The sequence below is a fragment of the Corvus hawaiiensis genome, chromosome 7 (genome assembly GCF_020740725.1).
Source record: "Corvus hawaiiensis isolate bCorHaw1 chromosome 7, bCorHaw1.pri.cur, whole genome shotgun sequence".
Taxonomy (NCBI): Eukaryota; Metazoa; Chordata; class Aves; order Passeriformes; family Corvidae; genus Corvus; species Corvus hawaiiensis.
Genome location: NC_063219.1, coordinates 11,595,051 through 11,613,372, shown reverse-complemented (window position 1 = coordinate 11,613,372; position 18,322 = coordinate 11,595,051). Strand labels below are relative to the sequence as shown.

The window sequence follows — 18,322 nt, the reverse complement described above, 5'->3', positions numbered from 1 at the left end:
GCCCCGTCAGAACTGCCCCGTCTGTGTGTGCAGGTACACAGCCCCTCTCCGCTGGAGTTTCCGAGGCAATAGCAGCCGCTCTGCCCCGTCAGAACTGCCCCGTCTGTGTGTGCAGGTACACAGCCCCTCTCCGCTGGAGTTTCCGAGGCAATAGCAGCCGCTCTGCCCCGTCAGAACTGCCCCGTCTGTGTGTGCAGGTACACAGCCCCTCTCCGCTGGAGTTTCCGAGGCAATAGCAGCCGCCCTGCCCCGCTCGCTGCCGGCCCTTTCCTCCCGCCCCCCGCCCTCAGGGCGCGGCCCCGCACAGGCGGCGAGCGCGGCACCCGCCGCCCGGAACTCGCGCGTGCGGGCGCGGGCTGCGGCGGGCGCCATAGCGGGACGGACCCGGTGCCTGCCGCAGAGTTCCCCCGGGCCGAGCCGTGCCGCGGTCATGTCGGGCTTCAGCCCGGAGCTGATCGAGTACCTGGAGGGGAAGATCTCCTTCGAGGAGTTCGAGCAGCGTCGCGAGGAGCGCAAGAGCCGCGAAAAGGTGAGTCTGCCCCGCTTGGCCGCCCCACGGCCCGGCCGCCACCCTCATGACAGCACCTGGCAGGGCACGGACCGCCGCTCTGTGTGTCTGGGGGGGCTGACGCTCTCTGCTTCTGAGGCCACGTAGCTGCGAAGTTCTGTGTGCAGATCACGAGGAAGGCGCCGGTGAGATGGCGGCAGCGCAGGCGGTGTGTGCGGAGAGCCCGGGACGCGGCGCTGCGGTCCCGCCGCTGTGGGCGGAGGCGCCGGCCCCGGCAGCGCTTGGGCAGCGCCGCCCGCCCCGCGGGTAATCGGTGCTTGGGTCGGAGCAAGGAGCGGGTTTGGGTATGGACTCCTCCGGATTATCTGCTACAGCTCCCCCGCCAGCATCTGTGTGAAGTCTAAGGGGAAGAGCCAGTGCGGCTCCTCCTTTGACTTTGTGGCAGCAGTAAATATAGGGAGACATAGCTTTGTGTCCGGCAGTATGCAGGCGGTGTTATTAAGAGAAAATCTGTATGATTTGTCGGAGTGTTGCAGTTTACTTTAACTTTGCTACCTTTGTGTCAAAATGCTACTGAGTTTCCGCATTTCTTGGTCTTCAGAGAGCAAATTCAGCAGAACTCAGCTGTCATGGAGGGATAAGTATTATCCTAGGGCAGCATTCTTACCGGATTAATGAGTGCAATTTTGATATTTTGTTTTGTGTTTAAAAAGTCAGGCTTCTGGAAGGATTTGTCACACATAACTTTTTTTTTTTTTTCCCTAATACAGTCAACCATGTCATCTTACCTCTCTATAATGCCAAATAAGCAAAGGACTGGTCTTTTCAGTTAAAACTAATGTGAACATTCACCATCTGAGTCACCCCACATTGATAAGAATATAAATATCTTGAAAGCAAGTTTTATTTGCTTCAAAATACCATGCTTATCCCACCTGTTTCACTGGAGGTACAAAGGCTGGAAAGCCATGGTCCAAATGGTCACTGTAAATATATGGGGAAATAAAAATGAGTTGTACTATAAAGCTACTAACTGATATTGTTGGTGTGTGTAGGAGGGAGAAAATGCATCTGCTGAGGAAAACGAGGAAGATGTAGAGGCTCCATCTTCATCCAGAAAAGCATCTGGGAAATCCCAAAGTCGGGATGAAACTGACGGTAGATGTTTGTAACATAATCGTTCGTATTTGAAAAGGCATTGGAAGCATTTGCTCTTTGAGAACTGACTTCATAAAAACCTGGCTCCATTTTTCCCCTTCTGGTCTCTGAAGGGACTGAAATAAAAGGGAGATTAAATTAATGAATAAGGTTTTTTTAGATAGGGGCAGGGGAAGAAAAGCCTTGTGTTTAGATGCTTAATATCCAAGTCAGAATAAGAATAACCAAACATACCCAAGTTGAAAAAAACAACATAAACCCAGGTGTAGTCCCCAAGTCCCTCTCCTGTGCAGGCAGTACATGATAGATTTGTTTTTCAGTCCCAACTTGATACTGTCGTTACTTTTTTATCAAATCTTTAGGTGCCCAATCCCCCAGCTCAAACCTTTGAGCCCTGTATATTTGGAGTTTTGCATATAGATCTGTGGACAGTTATAACCTTGGGTTAACTTCATAATGAGAAGTTGTAAATAAAAAATATGAGATTTAAAAAATATACATGCATTAAGCATATTTATTCCAAGTACTTAGCATAATTTTCTTATTTATTTTAAAGAATTCTGTTCTTTCTCCAGAGAAATAATCTGGGTTTTGCATTTACACTTGTCATGGATGGAATGGTTGCAAGATCTCGTTTTAAATTACTTTTAAAAATTGGTTGTTGGATTGTTGTGTAGTAGAATTCTCTGCTCACTTACAGCCTCTTCAGCTGAAAAGAAGCAGCCAGCCAGCTCAGTGCTTGAAAATAGCTTAATCTTCTGGATTGAGAAAAATGTTGATTAAACTGTTGCTTCATTCTGTGTGTTCCTCCATGCTTTCATTTCTGATATCAAAAGATCTTACAGGCTGGGCTATACCAAGCACTGGTGATGAGTAATGCAGAGCTTTAAAACCAAAGAGGCGGCTAATAGTTTTTCTGCATTTCTGCAGGCAGCATTCTTACAGAATAGCTGCTTCAAGTGGGCTGCTGTTTTCTCTGCACTTATCCAGATAAGCAGCATGTCCTCTTCATTATATCGTAAACCTATTTTGCTTCTTTCTCAACCAGGAGAAACAGCAGATGGGGTCAGTAAATCTGTTCATCGGGTCTTTGCATCCATGCTTGGGGAAAATGAAGAGGAGGAGGATGATGAGGAGGAGGAAGAAGAAGAAGAAGAAGAGGAAGAAGAAACTACTGAGCAGCCTACAGCTGGAGATGTTTTCGTTTTGGAGATGGTTCTTAATCGAGAGACCAAGAAAATGATGAAAGCAAGTATTTAAACTTTCATGTAACTTCCCTGTGTCTCCTGTCCATAAATGCCACTTTGTGTGACTTTTAGCTACTTGCTGAGAAATTTACCTGAAAATTGTTCCATGTAGGATAATCCTGCTTATGCTGGTGTTTGTTATGCTGTCCTTGGTTTTCATAAAATCGCTGTAATTTACTGTTTGAAAGCTTTCAGAAATAATGAAACCAGTTTTTCCAGTGTCAGAAAACTACGAACATTAGCAAGTCTTTTGGTCAGTCATTTAATATCACTAGTACTTAAACAGCTTGGTGTTAGGTGGTGTTAAGCACAACAGGATGTCTCCTGAATTTGGGCACAACTTAACCTTGGGCAGAAATAGCATCCCTTTTCCATTTAGGAGAAAAGACCTCGCAGCAAACTTCCTCGTGCCTTGAGGGGTCTGATGGGAGAGGCCAACATCAGGTTCGCTCGAGGAGAGCGTGAGGAGGCCATTCTGATGTGCATGGAAATCATTCGGCAAGGTATGGGAGAACGGGCAAACTTTTGGGCTTTAAGGATGGGGTGAAATTTCTATGTGCAGGAGGAGGATTCAGTGTGGCTTCACTGAAGATGAAAATAAACAGTACAAGCAAAGTCAGGGTATAAGGAGCAGAATTAAGAATAAGTGGTGCATTTCCTTTATTTATTTGCTTATAAAAAGGAACTAGCACCCCAGTTCTGCAGAGGCCTGGGCCTTGGCTTAGCTTTACAGAGTTTGCTTTTATTGTCTTTGTAGATGCAGAGTATAAGCATCAGCATGACTTACAGTGTAGAATAATATTATAAGTGGTTGTTGTTAGATTCAGTCAGGCTGTTAAATAATTTATAGAAGTGAATCAGAAACTTGTCTGCAAGTTTTTCCTGAATTTAAACAGCACATGCAGGTGTTTTATATAATTCTGATACCTGTTCTTTGAGAAAGTTGTGTGTTTCCAGTGTGGATTTTAAACAATAAATCTTAGTCATTCTTTTTGTCTTTTCACAGCTCCTCTTGCTCACGAGCCATTTTCCACTCTTGCCATGATCTATGAAGACCAGGGTGATATGGAGAAGTCACTACAGTTTGGACTGATTGCAGCTCACTTAAATCCTAGCAATACTGAGGAGTGGGTTAGACTGGCAGAAATGTCACTGGAGCAGGACAATATTAAACAGGCTGTTTTCTGCTACACAAAAGGTAGTGTAGCAAACATTTTAATAATTTAAAATTAATGCTAGGTGCTAATGGCAATAATTTTGTTTTCTTCTCCTTTCTAGTTTAGTTTGCTTCAGGGTGCTAAGATTCTGATACCTCTGTCTGGACTTTGATAAAAGATTAATGAATCTGTAATATAGGATGCCCTTGCAAAAACCTTGTGCATGTCCATTAATATGAATCAAGGAAATGAATGTGAAATGCACTATGGCCTTTTCCTAAGCTTCTCATATGCTGCTGCTTGTTCCTGTAGCTCTGAAATATGACCCGACCAATGTGCGCTACCTGTGGGAGAGATCCAGCCTGTACGAGCAGCTGGGGGAACACAAGATGGCCATGGATGGCTACCGGCGCATCCTGAACCTCCTGGCTCCCTCTGACGGGGAACGCTTCATGCAGCTGGCCCGAGACATGGCCAAGTGAGTTGGGTTTGCAAACACTGGGATTTGCTTTGCCAGAGGAGGCTGGTGCTTCAAGTGTGTAGCTCTCCCACAGTAGACTTTACTACCTTGTTAACTACTTTGTATCATTTCTTGTGGAAAGCTGTTATTGGCCTGTTTCAAAACAGTTTAAGGTCTTTTGATCTTCGAGTTTGTGAAATGTACCAAAAAATGCAAGGATATGTATTATAACAATATTATTAGTGAAGGTTTCTGAAACCAGGTTAATGTGGTACATGATTGATGCCTGGCTCCAGTGGGGGAGACTGTGACAAGAACTGCAGTAATGTCCTAACAAATAGGGGAGGAAAAGAATTGTTAATTATTTGAAATATGTAAAAATTGTCAGCAACTGTAAGGAAAGGAAACCCCCGCCTTTCTCACTGTCTTTTATAACATCCACTTGCTAATGAAAATCTTTGCTAATAAGCAAAAATAAGAGAAATATGAGAATCCTTTTGCTTCTGTTCAAAATACATATTGTCAGTTATGTCAAACACCTGGTATCTCTTATCTGTGTTTTATAGGAGTTACTATGAAGCCAATGATGTGACCTCTGCTATTGAGATAGTAGAAGAGGCCTTTACCAAACACCAGAGCCTTGTGTCCATGGAGGATGTTAACATTGCAGCTGAACTGTACATCTCCTCCAAGCAGTACGACAAAGCTCTGGCGGTACGGACAGCTGAGTGCCTTTGGCTGTCATTTTCGGCACCCCTTTGCCTGCCAGAACAGATAGTTTATGTTCCTGCAGTGCTGAAATAGGGTCCTGCTTCTATAAAGATAGAGCTCATCAGACACAGACTGCTTGCTACTAGTTCTGTAGTAATTAGCATCTAAATTAATGGATGGATTTAATAAATTGAGAGGCAATAGACTTGTATGTTGTTTGAGGTTTAAAATTTTAGGATCCTTCCGCTCCTTCTCTATAGTGGACGGAATCTTAGTAGCCAGAGACCTTCAGGCTGGTTTTGTGAGTAATACCAGCAAAGGTCATTCTCTAAGTGGAAGGTTAAAATCATGACACTGAATGCTTTGAAGGTTCAAATTCAGACTGTTGTGCTTTATCTGGCAGACTTGTGTTACAACTAATAATTTGTGCATTAAGCACTAAGGATACATTCCAGAAAGACAATACATCTTGACTCTAAGGCATCAGGAATTGGAGAAGATTGCTTATCTGCTCCAAATTTGTTAATTCTCACTTTTGAGGCATATTTCCAACTGGCTTTGATGTGGCTTTGAGAGGGAAGATGTTGGTATTTGGCCATTGTCATACTTTCCAAGATAGATTGAAAAGACCCTGTAAGTTGGGACTTCTTCTTGTAAACATTTTTATTTGCTGATATTAAATTACTTTGGGGTTTTTTTTCCTCCTTTAGATTTTATTCAGTTCTCTCTCTGTCAGAGCACAATGTCATGAGCCTGCAAACAATTCCTCTGACCCTTTTTTTGGACTTCTTCCCTCCTTAAACATCATTCAGTCAATTTTATGTAGACAGTATTTAGCTACCGCATTTATTAATAGAGTAGAACTGTAGTCACAGAACTGTTTTCCTGTTTCTTTTTGAAGGTTCTACTTGGGTAGATGAATGCAGCTTCTCTTCTGATAACTTCTGTGATGTCTAAAACTCTCGTGTGGGCTGGTTGCTCCATTTGTGCTTTAAATCTTTGAAATGATCCAAGTTACTTTTCTGTTTTAGGTTATTACAGATTTTACAGGAATTGTACTTGAAAGAAAAGTACCAGAAAAAAGTGCAACTGAGGAGAAAAAGGGTAAGTAGCTGTCAAGTTGTTACTGTGGCCCTGCTGTTCATGTGATATATTTCCTTTATCTTTTCAGTTCCTGGGTATATTTTGCTGCCTTGTTGACAGGCTTTTCTCTATTGAAACTTGTGGTACTCTTAGTGAGTTACATGGCGTAACCTCAGTTTGCTGTAAGAAGTTACTCTGGTGTCCACGTAGCCCTGCTGACTCATTGAAGACAAGGACGGCTTTCCAGGCAACTGGAGGCCTTTTAAAGTTCTAAACATTCCTCTGAGTGTTTACATCAGACCAGCTATTTCTACCAGCTAAATAGCTTCTAAAAAAAAAGTTAAAAAGATGAGTTTAGTGGCAACTGTACTCAAGAATATCAACCTTTGACCTAAGACTAATGTTCTTTATATATCCTGCATCTGTTACTAATCATCTAACTGAAATCTAGGCATATTAGCTCGTAATTTAATGAAATAGGTTGTCTTTGAGAAACCTACTTTATGAAAGTAATTTCATCTGAAAATACTTATTTAGGCTGTAGAATGGACACAGCACACCAACTCTGTAAGCAGACAGTCTGTTCTGTGATTAAAGTGATTGTTTCAGCAATCTGACTCAAACCCAATATAGGTATAAGATATTTCTGTTGGCTTTCTGCTTTGATTGAACAGGTAAAAATACAGTTGATTTATGAACAACTGTCCTGATGGAGACTTTCAGCAGGTAATTTATAAGAAATGAATCTATAATGAGTCTAGGAATTAGAACACAGGGTTTCCAAGTTACCTCCTGTGTGCAGGTGGTTAAGAGAAAGCTTCTAAAATAGAGCTTGGTTTTCCACCCTCTGTTGCTTTGTACCTTTTGTAACTTTTATAATTGCTTCCTGCTCTGCTGTCCTTAAAAAAAAAAAATAAGCATAACAACACAAAAGACCCCCAAACCAAACCAAGAAAAACCCAGTCCACTTTTCAGAGTAAGCTGCCAATCAATTATGGATTCAAAAGCAAGTAACTGTTGGCTTAGCTGGTGCTACTGGTTAATCTGATAATCTTTAAAAAAAGATACAGGTGCAGCGGTAGAAACTCAGGAAAGCCAGGAGGCAGTGACTGACGACCAAAGTCATCCAGTTGCTGAATCCAGTGCTCCAGGTAAGTAATTTAATTTTTAATTTCATACAAGTCTGTGAACGTATGTTTAGGAACCAGCTTGCAATCATATAACAGCTGGGAGATTTGTAGCAGCACAGAAACAGGGCTTCATCCAGAAAAGGATTCTTCTGTATTTTCATTTTTCCCTTACTCAGGATTTCCTTCTAACCCAGCCAGACACTTTTCATTTTGTAAAAATATATCAGTAGGTGAATAGCTACCCTTGTGCTGGGTATTACAGTGTTCAGAGAATGATGAATTAGTCTGCATGGTGTGATTTGCAGTAATGGGATGTAGGAGGTAAAAGGGAAACCTTAGTTTGGAAATCACAGTTTTCTCAGGTTCTAGCAATCACTCTGAATGTCTGGTGTAAGCACTGAAGTGAAGGAGATCTTAAACAGGAATTAAGGAGATGTCATGGCTCTGTGTGAAGGGCCTATGATAATGGAATTCTATTGTGTGACCTTTCATTTGCTGGTATTGTCATGGATAACTACTGTGCCTCATGTTTGCATTCTGATCAGATTGCATTCAGCCTACCTGTTGTGTGAAGTTCTATAGGTGATGTGTTTAACAATGTGTTCAGGCAGTGCCTGGTACACAGGACTTAGCTTAGCAAGAAAAAGAACCTTAATACAGGGCATTTCCTTCAACAAAAAACAAGGAGAAGAGGGTACAGGTGCATAAATTGTTAAAGGAAAGCTTTATTAAGCAAGTACCTCTTAAGTAGGCAAAGGGTCTAAGCACATCCTGTGGAATTCTGCTGTTGAAGCCGATGCAGACTGACAGCACTTGGTACCTCACATGGAATTATTAGTCTCAGAGTCAGCAGGAAGACGTTGCTCCAACTCTTGGAAAAGATAGAGGAGGAGAAAAAGAAGGGGAGACAAACATTTGCTAGAGTTGATAAGAGTATTTTCTTCAGTGGAACTGAACATGGCCTGGAGGGGATGTGGTACTTGTGAAGTGCTTGTTAAAGCCTCTGAGTTCAGAATGAAATTCTTTATCTTGTTACAGCTGTGGAGAAGGTCAGCTGCTGCATACCTGAGGGTGTTCCCATAGACATCACAGTCAAGCTGATGGTGTGCTTGATTCACTTGAACATCCTGGAGCCACTCAGTGTAAGTGGAAACCAACTCAGAAGGGGGGAATGTTCTAAGAAATTACAAAAGCAAGTAATTGTTCCTGTTTTCATAGACTGAAGTGGTTGAGGGAGCTGCGGAGATTTTTTGCTTCTCTCTCCCACCAAGAGAGAAATCTCACAGGCCTGTAATAGCAGAGGAAATATCTTTGTCCTTAGAAATTATGCCTCCAGTGGAAATACTACTAAAGCACAGTAAGTCATGGCCTGTGTGCTGTGACAGGCCCAGGACCACGTTGCAAAGTTGTTGAACACTAAGGAACATGTTTTCACTTTGTTTTAAAGCCATAGTAAATGTGAAGACTGTTCTTTCTTAAAGGACACTCCTCACTGATGAACACTTTAACCCACTGGATGTGTGAAACATCTAGAATAGAAAAATGTGGCTTTTTCAGGAATTCTGAATTTCAGATCTTTTATTTTTCACTTCTAAACTAACATTTAAATAAAGGAAGTATTGTTCAGAATGCAAATAGAATAAAAATCATTGCATAAAAATGTAAGCTTCCAATAACCATGCCTTAAAGAAATGTTCTCAATGATTATTTGTGCTTTAAGTGTTTGTATGGTTTTTTTAAGCCTCTTTTGACTACTCTGGTGGAACAAAATCCAGAAGAAATGGGTGACTTGTATTTGGATGTCGCAGAGGCATTTTTGGATGTTGGAGAATACAACTCAGCACTGCCTCTCCTGAGTTCCCTTGTCTGTTCAGAACGATACAACCTGGCTGTTGTGTGGCTTCGGCACGCGGGTGAGAAGAGGCAGGACTGCTGAACATGGGGGACTGAGAGATGATAATACGATGCTGAGCATATCCAGTGACCTTTATCCAAGATCACAGGAATTTTAGATTGACTGTTGAATGATAACTGGTATTTGCAGAGCTATAATTGAAGTTTATCATGACAATTCTGTCAAGCATAGCATTTTTTTGGTCTTCATGTACACTGAAATTTACGTCAGCTAAAAGTAGTTCGTGTTCATGTAAGTGAAGCAGCGTCTATTCTGCATGTCATTGTGTATCAACTGATGTTTGAAGTGAAACTGTGGCTACATAGTGCATATATCTGAATATTTTCAGTTAAAAATACATGTTTTGGATGGTTTTACTAAAAAGGTATGTTAACTTACTTGCAAACTTTGAAATCTTCTTTTTCTGCCACTTAAATGTGTTGTGTTGTTTATGGTATTTCTAGAGTGCTTGAAGGCTTTGGGACACATGGAGCGTGCTGCAGAGAGCTATGCCAAGGTTGTTGATCTTGCTCCTTTGCATCTTGATGCAAGAATCTCACTTTCAACACTTCAGCAGCAGCTGGGCCGACCTGAGAAAGCTCTGGAGGCTCTGGAACCAATGTATGACCCAGATACACTGGCTCAGGATGCTAATGCTGCACAGCAGGTGGGCAAAGTGTTCTGTGCTTCTGTTTAGGATATATTATCCTGCCAAACTGTGCTAGTAGTCCAAGATGTCTGCATAGGACCAGGGATTCAGACTTATTTCCCCATGGTGAGCTTGCAGAGTGACTGATTCATTACAGCATCAGGGACACGTGCTCCTGACACTCTCCATGACCAGTCCCTCAGCATTTCCCCTGTCCCACCTGATAACTCCTGTGCAACGCACAAGCTTTTGGCCACCGAGTCAGTTGTGACACCACTCACTCTACATCAAGTTGATCAGCAGTTGGTACATGTGAGCTACATGGTTTGGCCTCTTTGTAAGCAGAGGTTCTGAATCCCCTCTCTAGAAGCACCTTCACCATAGGTAAGAGTCATGCCAAATTTCTCTGAAATTGGAGAATTTGGAACAGTAACTCCTGAGAGCAGTTAGGGAAAGCTTACCTGCTGCTACAGATTCTTACAGCTTTCTGGAAGCTTTTACAGTCCTATTAGTACTGAGTCAAAATTGTTTGTTTTGTAAACTCACTCTCTGTGCAAGAGGTTGAATAATAATGTTCACTGTTGTCCAGGAATTAAAGCTACTTCTCCATCGCTCCACACTGTTGTATTCCCAAGGCAAAATGTATGGTTACATTGATACGTTGCTCACAATGCTGGCAATGCTGCTGAAGGTAAGCCAATCTTTCCAGCTGCACTGTAAGCAATTGGACAGCTGTGACTTGGGTCAAGACAAACAACAGATGAACTCAGGAGGAAAGCTAGTGGGCTTTCATATGTAAATGGTTTCATAATCCTGTTAGCTAGTAATCTTGCAGCTAGCCTGCAGTACTGGTGTTCCTGCCTGTAGTGTTTAGAACAGAGGACTATTTGTATGTATAATTGATAGAGTGACTTCAACTCCCTGTTCTCAGTGTACTTAGAGCCCACTGAATTCTAAAGCTGCTTCTTGCCTTTTTAGCTCTCAGCACAGAGCTTTTTTGAGGTGTTAATACTGGCTTCTATTTCAAGAATTTTCTTTTTAATTTCTTTTTTGTCTTATTTTCTTGTGATAAATGACAAAACAAGAATTTGTTTAGCCAGTTAATACAGTGGTGGTGGTTTTGTGTTAATTGTTTTTTGTTTATTTTTAAATAGGGAGTGAGTGAAGGGACTGTTTAGACCTCCATTTTATCCACCTGCTCAGCACCTTGACTATTGTATTATACTGGTTGAATAGCTGACTATTCACATATGTCTGAAACTGATAGAGAAAAGCATTGTTCTTCTTATACCTCTGTGCAAAGAGTCTTGATTTCAATATGCCTAGGGATGTTCCAATCCCAGGAGAAATCTTTTTAAGTAGCTTAAAGGGTTTGTATCTTGCTTTTGCATAGCCCAGTTCACACTGCAGCAAGAGACAAGGCAGAGATGATGTTGGGAATGTTCTCTCTCGCGATCTTGCTGTATTGTGGTGTCACAGACTGTTTTGGGATGCAACATGAGCAAGATGGATTGGCCATAAAGCTGCCTTTGTCGTAGGATGTTATATTGTAATCTGAAATGCTGCCCTTAAATTTGTTTCTAGGTAGCAATGAGCAGAGCTCAAGTGTGTTTGATATCTAGTTCCAAATCTGGAGAGAGACACCTCTATCTTATTAAGGTGTCGAGGGATAAAATTTCTGACAATGATGACCAAGAGACAGCAAATTGCGATGCGAAAGGTAACAAATCACAGATTGTTTATTAAAAACAAAGCAACAAGGTGAACTCCATAGTTCTGAAAAATGATAGAAATGTTACTATTTTGCATGCTAAATCCATGCAGTTCATGTTAACATTGCTTTATTTCTAGGGCAAAGAAGGCAGCAAAACTGAAGATAATATGTCTTAAGGGAACAGTCCCCATTCAGAGAAAAATAGTAAGATAACAGAATAATTCATATTGAGAAGGGCCTCTAGAGATTTTGTGGGCCAACATTCTCCTCAGGGCAAATACCATACACTCAAATCTAGAACGTAATACAAATATATTTTAAAGGTGGTGTGATTTTTTTAGCTGGCCCAGGCTTACTTGAGCCAGACTACACGTTCGTAAGCGCTGCTTGATAAATTAGGGAGAGTAACTTCATTGCATTCATGTAGTATGTTTACAGCTTGAACTGGGTGTATTGTTTGCCCTTTGTTCCCACATTGTGGTTTTTGCTGGAGTTCTACAAACTGCCCTTAAACTGAGAAAAAGTAAATACTTCGTATTAGCTCTTAGTGCTACAACGTCTTTGAAAATACCAGTTTGATGTATGCATCTATTTTGTAAAAATTTATATTTCTTCTAATTTTTCTCAACTTTCTGGCTCCAATATGTTTAGCAATTTTTGCTGTTCTCACAAGCGTTCTGACAAAAGATGACTGGTGGAACCTCCTCCTGAAGGCTATTTATGCCTTGTGTGACCTCTCCCGGTACAAGGAGGCAGAGCTACTTGTGGATTCCTCACTGGAATATTACTCATTCTACGAGGATAGACAAAAGCGCAAGGAGCTGGAGTACTTTGGGCTCTCTGCTGCAATTCTGGACAAGAACTTCAGAAAAGCTTACAACTATATCAGGTGTGCTACTGAGAAGGCAGAGCAGCCTGTGCTGTAATTGCCTCCACTGAGGCTGTAGTCATACTTCCGATGATACTGCTGAAGGGGGCAGGCTGATGCTTTTCAGCCTTGGCTAAAAGAGAGAAACTGAAGGAGCTTTCTGATAGCCTCACATTCCAGAAATGCACAATGGAATAGGCTGGTTGATTGGTTTGGCCAGAACCATTGGTTCTGGTTTTCACTCTCATCTTTGCCTCAGTCACTGACCTTCTCTTTGAGTGTCTGTTCTTCGTAATCTTCCCTGAACTGCTGAGATTTTTTTGAAAATTACAGTATTGACTACACAGCATTTACTAATTTCTGGCATACTTCTCATTCTGTAGAATCATGGTAATGGAAAATGTCAATAAGCCCCAGCTGTGGAACATCTTCAATCAAGTCACTATGCAGTCTCAGGATGTCCGTCACCATCGCTTTTGTCTCCGCCTGATGCTGAAAAATCCTGACAATCACGTGCTGTGTGTCCTCAATGGGCACAATGCCTTTGTGTCTGGCAGTTTCAAGCATGCTCTTGGTAATATCTTTCATGTTCTAATATCAACAAATAGACCAAGTGAAAGTTTATAAAAAGAGAAAGATCGGGGGGTTTTTTTTCATCAGAAAATTATAGGTTCACAATGCTAGTCTGGTGCTTTAATTATTCTGTACACAAATCAGAGCATTGCTGAAGAATTTTGCTAATAAAAATTAAGCTGGCATGTTTCAAGTTTAGCGCACATTGCAAATATAACTAAGTTGCAAAGATAATTGGAGGCTAATGATGATAATAAGGACAGAACCAGCCCAATTTAAACAGCAAATACAGCTGGTTGCATGTTTTAAGCAAGCCTTTGAAGTAAACCTATGGCTTTCAGTCAAGCCCTCCAAATGTCACATTTAAATCCCAGCAAGGACCTTGTGTGCCTTCTGTGTCTGATTGTTTTCTGCTTCCATTTTTGCATCACAATCTGCATTCTTCCTTCAGAATCCAGTGGGTGCTGAAAATACACAATTTTATTCCCTGTTTTTTCCTGTGTATTTTGATGTAGGTATATTAAACTGTTTCTTTTCTTAGTTCACACTTCTAATTCAAAGATTTCTCTCTTGCCCTTAAATTCTTACGGAATGCTTTTCACAACCAACATCTTGATTCATTTATTTGGTTTTAGGTCAGTATGTGCAAGCGTTCCGTGCAAACCCAGACGAGCCTTTGTACAGTCTTTGTATTGGCCTGACTTTCATCCACATGGCCTCTCAGAAATATGTGCTGAAAAGGCATGCTCTTCTAGTACAGGTGAGGCAGTGTGATTATTGTTACCCACAGTGTTTCCTGGCTTTGTATCTTGCAGATGGTTATGGCTACAACACACTCTGTTTAAATAATTTTTCATAATTAAGATGGCATTTCAAAAGAGGGAAGTGGCAAAACATGAGCACAGATGAATGTGCTTTTGAACTATAGTTACACCATCTGAACCTCCTCTCCTTATGGGTAAAGGTAGCTTGTTACTCACATTGATGTTAACAGCTGCCAGGTGTTTGTGAAAATGTTACTGATTTCTTGGTGGCTGTAATCTGGATTTTCTTTGAAATTTTTCTTGGCCTGCCTTGCTGTAGAGTGGAATCTATGCCACATGCCCTTCGTAGATATGCCTCATACACTGCATTGTTGAAGTAAATTTTACAGGCTTAGAAAGTGGTTTTTTTTCCCTTGTCTTCCTTTTCCACTTTTAGGTGCCTCTTACAGCTCTCTTTGTAAAGATCTTGTAAGCTCCAATTTAGGCTATCCTCAAATTTTCAGCTTCCTTATTTGCATTTTTCTTTTCATCTGCAAGATCCAGTTACAAACCACGGACTGAGTATTCCCAAACAGAATCTTGAAAGTAATTTCCTCTACTTTCCACCAAGTATTTTCATTAACTTGAAATACCTTTTAATTCCTGTAGCTGCTGAGCTCAGAGTCAGCGCAATATGATGAGGATCCTGGGCTCTCGTGTCTTCTGAAATTGCTGAAAGACTGAAGCTTGCACTGATCTTGACAAAAGCTACAGGTCCCCAACTACTCTAATACAAAACCAGTTATGACCGTGTCCAACTTCAAGACATTTTGAACTTGCAAACTTTGGCCTAATTTTAGTATTTTTATCCACTTTTTTTTCTGTAACCAGCCTGCCTTGCTTAAAGGGCCTGCCCTGTTCTCCTTTTACAGCATACTTGAACAATGTCCTATTTATGTTACCCCCTGGCAATACAGTTCTCTGCTCTCCTCATTTCCTGCTTACTATACTCAGCGATTTTACATCATTTCTTGCTGCTATGGTAGTTAATTAGTAATTCAACCACAGTGACCTACTGATGACCTAAATTATGATCATTAGCTGCTTGTGTCTGAACTAATTCCTTCTATTGAAGGAGGTACCTTCTCTGATTACCAACATGGTCCCTAGAAAGAAGGTCCTCTATTTACAACAGAATCATCACACTCCAAAGTGGTAACAAAACAAAATGCACGGGAGGGGAGGAAAAAATTGTGTGCTCGATTTCTCTTACAGGGATTCTCCTTCCTTCACCGCTACTTGGACCTGCGCGGACCCTGTCAGGAGTCTTTCTACAACCTCGGCCGTGGCCTGCACCAGCTGGGATTGCTGCACCTGGCCATCCACTATTACCAAAGAGTACTTGAACTTCCTCCCCTCACCTTAGAGGTACTGTAACTTTGTAAGTTATGGACAGAGAATAAAGTCAGGTAAATGTGAAGAATTCCGTAGTCATAATAAGATTTTACACTTAAAATCTGTGTAGATGCATCTCCTTCAATTTCTACTTTCATTCCTTGTTGTTGGAAGCCCAGATCTCATTGTCACCTGATAATACATTTAAGCATGTGTTAAGTTCAAAGTTTTATGAATCTTGAAGGATTTACTCACAGGCTGAAGCAGCAGCAAAAAGGATTGCTAAACAGCTTTACCTGATTAAGTAGCTGACTTTTCTATATATTACATGCAATAAATTATAACTGGAAGTTATAATTTATATAATAAATTATAATTTATATAACTGGAAGTTATATACTCACCCATGCTATAAAACAGCATGCTGGAGCAAGATGGACCAGTATTAGGAATGCCTAATTGCATCTGAGCCATGGTTTAATTCTAATTGATCTGTATTGAATCCTAATTGACATGTCATACATTTAGAAGTCTGGTCTGAGAGAAAGTTTTTGCCTAGCTGTAGCACGGGTAGGTAGAAACATTGCAAGTGTGTTTAGAAAACGGGCAGGGTTTTAAAGTAAGAGCTGTGTTAGTCAGCCCTGGGAGTTCAGAGCAGCAGTCTTGTGACCATGTAAAAGATGCAGGCAGTATTCACATTCTGGTTGGAGAAACAAATACTTTGCATGCAAAGACAAATTAAGGTAGTAGTTTCCTGGGTTTATGAGCTGGCTATTTAACTAACAGCTAATGTTCTGAGTGTATAATTTTATAACTTAGGTGATTAACAACATGATGTGAAACTCCTTAAAGAGGGAGAGCACAAGTAATACTTGTTCTGTTTCCATACAGCTGAAAGCCTTTATTAGCCATGAATATGTAATTTGATTGCACTGTAATGGCTACTCATGTTTCAGTTTTATACTGGTTTTGCATATTGATAACTTTTATTAATAATTATTTTTACAGGGAATAGAAACCGATCAGACAGACCTGAGAAGAGATACTGCCTTTAACTTGTCGCTCATTTACCAGAGCAGTGGGAACACCAGAATGGCTCAGAAGATGTTGTATACCTATGCAGTTGTGTGATGAGGTTTGTGCAGGTGGAATTGATACCCTTTGGATTGACCTTTGCATTATGCAGTGCTGGGGAAGCTGGTTTTAAGTACAACTTTTTCTGCAGACAGTCAGAGATGTGGCTGGTGCTGTATTGTGGCTTTGTGGACTTCTGGTTCTGCCATTTGCACTGTACCACATGTGGATGGGAACTGGGCATTCTGAGCACACCCCTGACATGCTCACGAGTGGCTGCTTTTAGATCTTCTCCTTTGGTGCACTGCTCTCTAAACTGATATTCAGTCTTGTATATAGAGTCAGACAGTGAAAACTGAGGCCCAGAGTGATTTGCTGAGGGCTTTTTGGGGGTGGGAGGGAAATGTACAATGTGCAGTATTTCAACTCATTACCAGTGAGGTTGCTGAAGAAGCCACATGCACTGGTGATGAGGGTTTTTTAATGTGCAGCATTAAGTTACAATAATATAGAACCATCCTAGAGGATGAAGAATTGAGTATTTCAGGATCTTTAAAATACTCAGAATTGTCTAGGAGTTCATATTCCTAGCAGTTTTTGTATTTGAAGGGGATTGATCTTTGTTCTACTGCAATCAATGTGACTTTTGTTATTTTTCTGAACTTGTTAATAAAAATTCTGAAGTTAATGATGTTTACTTATCCTCAGCTAACATATATCCTACTGAATAGGACAAACCTAAAGCCATATGGCATACACCTAATTTTCAGCAGCACAATTTAATGAAGCTCAGGTTTGTTTAGTTTTGCTGGTGTGCTCAGCCAACCCCGTTGTCCTCAGAACAGCCATTTGCCTCAAGGGAGAGAGGCTCTTGAATTAGTCTGGAGTCCTACCATATAAATTGCAGTTTAGGGCCAAATTTCTGGAGGAGCAGAATGAGACAATTCCAGAGTGTCCTTGGGTTACCTCTAGGCTCCAGAGGCACGCAAGACTTTTCTCCCTACTATACTAAACAAGTATCACAAATAACATGTATCAGTCCCACAGAAACAATAGTGCCATGGATCACAGAGGAGGTGATGAACAGCTCTGCTGAAGCAGGTCAGGGTGCAACACCACCTGTCCTGGAGCCAGGTTGTACTGACACTACGTGAAAGAGTAGGCCATGATGAAGATGAGCTGATCTTTGGTCTTGAAAACTGTCCATGTTGTAATCATCTTCAGCATGTTATGATGTAAGTCTCCTGCTCTAACTACTCTTTCCACAGTCTGTTGTTCCACAGTAGGATAGGTTGAATTAATTCCACTAATTCTTACGAAGGTAAGGTGATGTGTGGTGTAACATCACACACCTAATGAATTCCTTCTATGCTTCTAAAATAGCCCCTGGCTTATGTTCTCTCATGACCCAGATATCATCTCCCATTATAAGCAGCCAGTCCTGCCAGTTCCTCCCTGCCCCTGTCACGTCAGCACCCAGCCACAGGCACATGACTCTGTCTTCAGTAATTCACCTGAACCCTCTGCAAACCAGTGTTTGTTTTGATAGCACCTGCCAGGCCTCAGTCTAAAGCTGGTGAAAGAGAAGGGATGAAAGCAAACACGTAACATATCAACAGCAGACGGTTTACAGTGATTATAAATAAAGAATTGTTTTGTTATAAATAGTAGTTTTAATATCAGCCTCATAATGCAAAGAGCCTGAGTCAAAAAGACAATGTAAGAGGTCTGAGTTAATTCAAATCAGATGTTAGGGTTTAAACAAGAATTCCTAGGTTCCCTATAGATGGGTGCCCTGTGAGCACCTTTTACCTGCAGGTGGTCTCAGCAATTCCCACCTATCTAACTGTCAGACCAAGTAAAGTGCCAGATTCTTCCACACCTGGGTGCTAGCAGGGAGTCTCCTGGCAGCAGGTGATGCTCTCCCAGGGCTGGGAATCACCCAGTCAGATGAGCTC

The 18,322-nt window shown here is 41.4% G+C and overlaps 1 protein-coding gene across 2 annotated transcripts; it reads left to right on the top strand.

The window, feature by feature from the left end:
• Positions 1–361: 361 nt before the first annotated feature.
• Positions 362–17,052, top strand: GTF3C3 (general transcription factor IIIC subunit 3). Of its 2 annotated transcripts, XM_048309853.1 has the most exons (19): positions 362–529; positions 1,564–1,666; positions 2,715–2,914; positions 3,293–3,416; positions 3,920–4,111; positions 4,383–4,548; positions 5,097–5,244; positions 6,273–6,345; positions 7,389–7,475; positions 8,493–8,596; positions 9,196–9,367; positions 9,813–10,015; positions 10,587–10,688; positions 11,582–11,717; positions 12,363–12,600; positions 12,963–13,153; positions 13,788–13,912; positions 15,171–15,323; positions 16,299–17,052. In XM_048309853.1, the coding sequence occupies exons 1-19, from the start codon at positions 431–433 to the stop codon at positions 16,419–16,421; spliced, it is 2,739 nt and encodes a 912-aa protein (XP_048165810.1). In that variant the 5' UTR covers positions 362–430; the 3' UTR covers positions 16,422–17,052. The 2 variants fall into 2 exon arrangements, with proteins under 2 accessions (XP_048165810.1, XP_048165811.1); XM_048309854.1 differs by lacking the exons at positions 11,582–11,717; positions 12,963–13,153; positions 13,788–13,912; positions 15,171–15,323; positions 16,299–17,052 and having other exon boundaries at positions 12,363–12,476.
• The last annotated feature ends 1,270 nt before the right edge of the window (positions 17,053–18,322 follow it).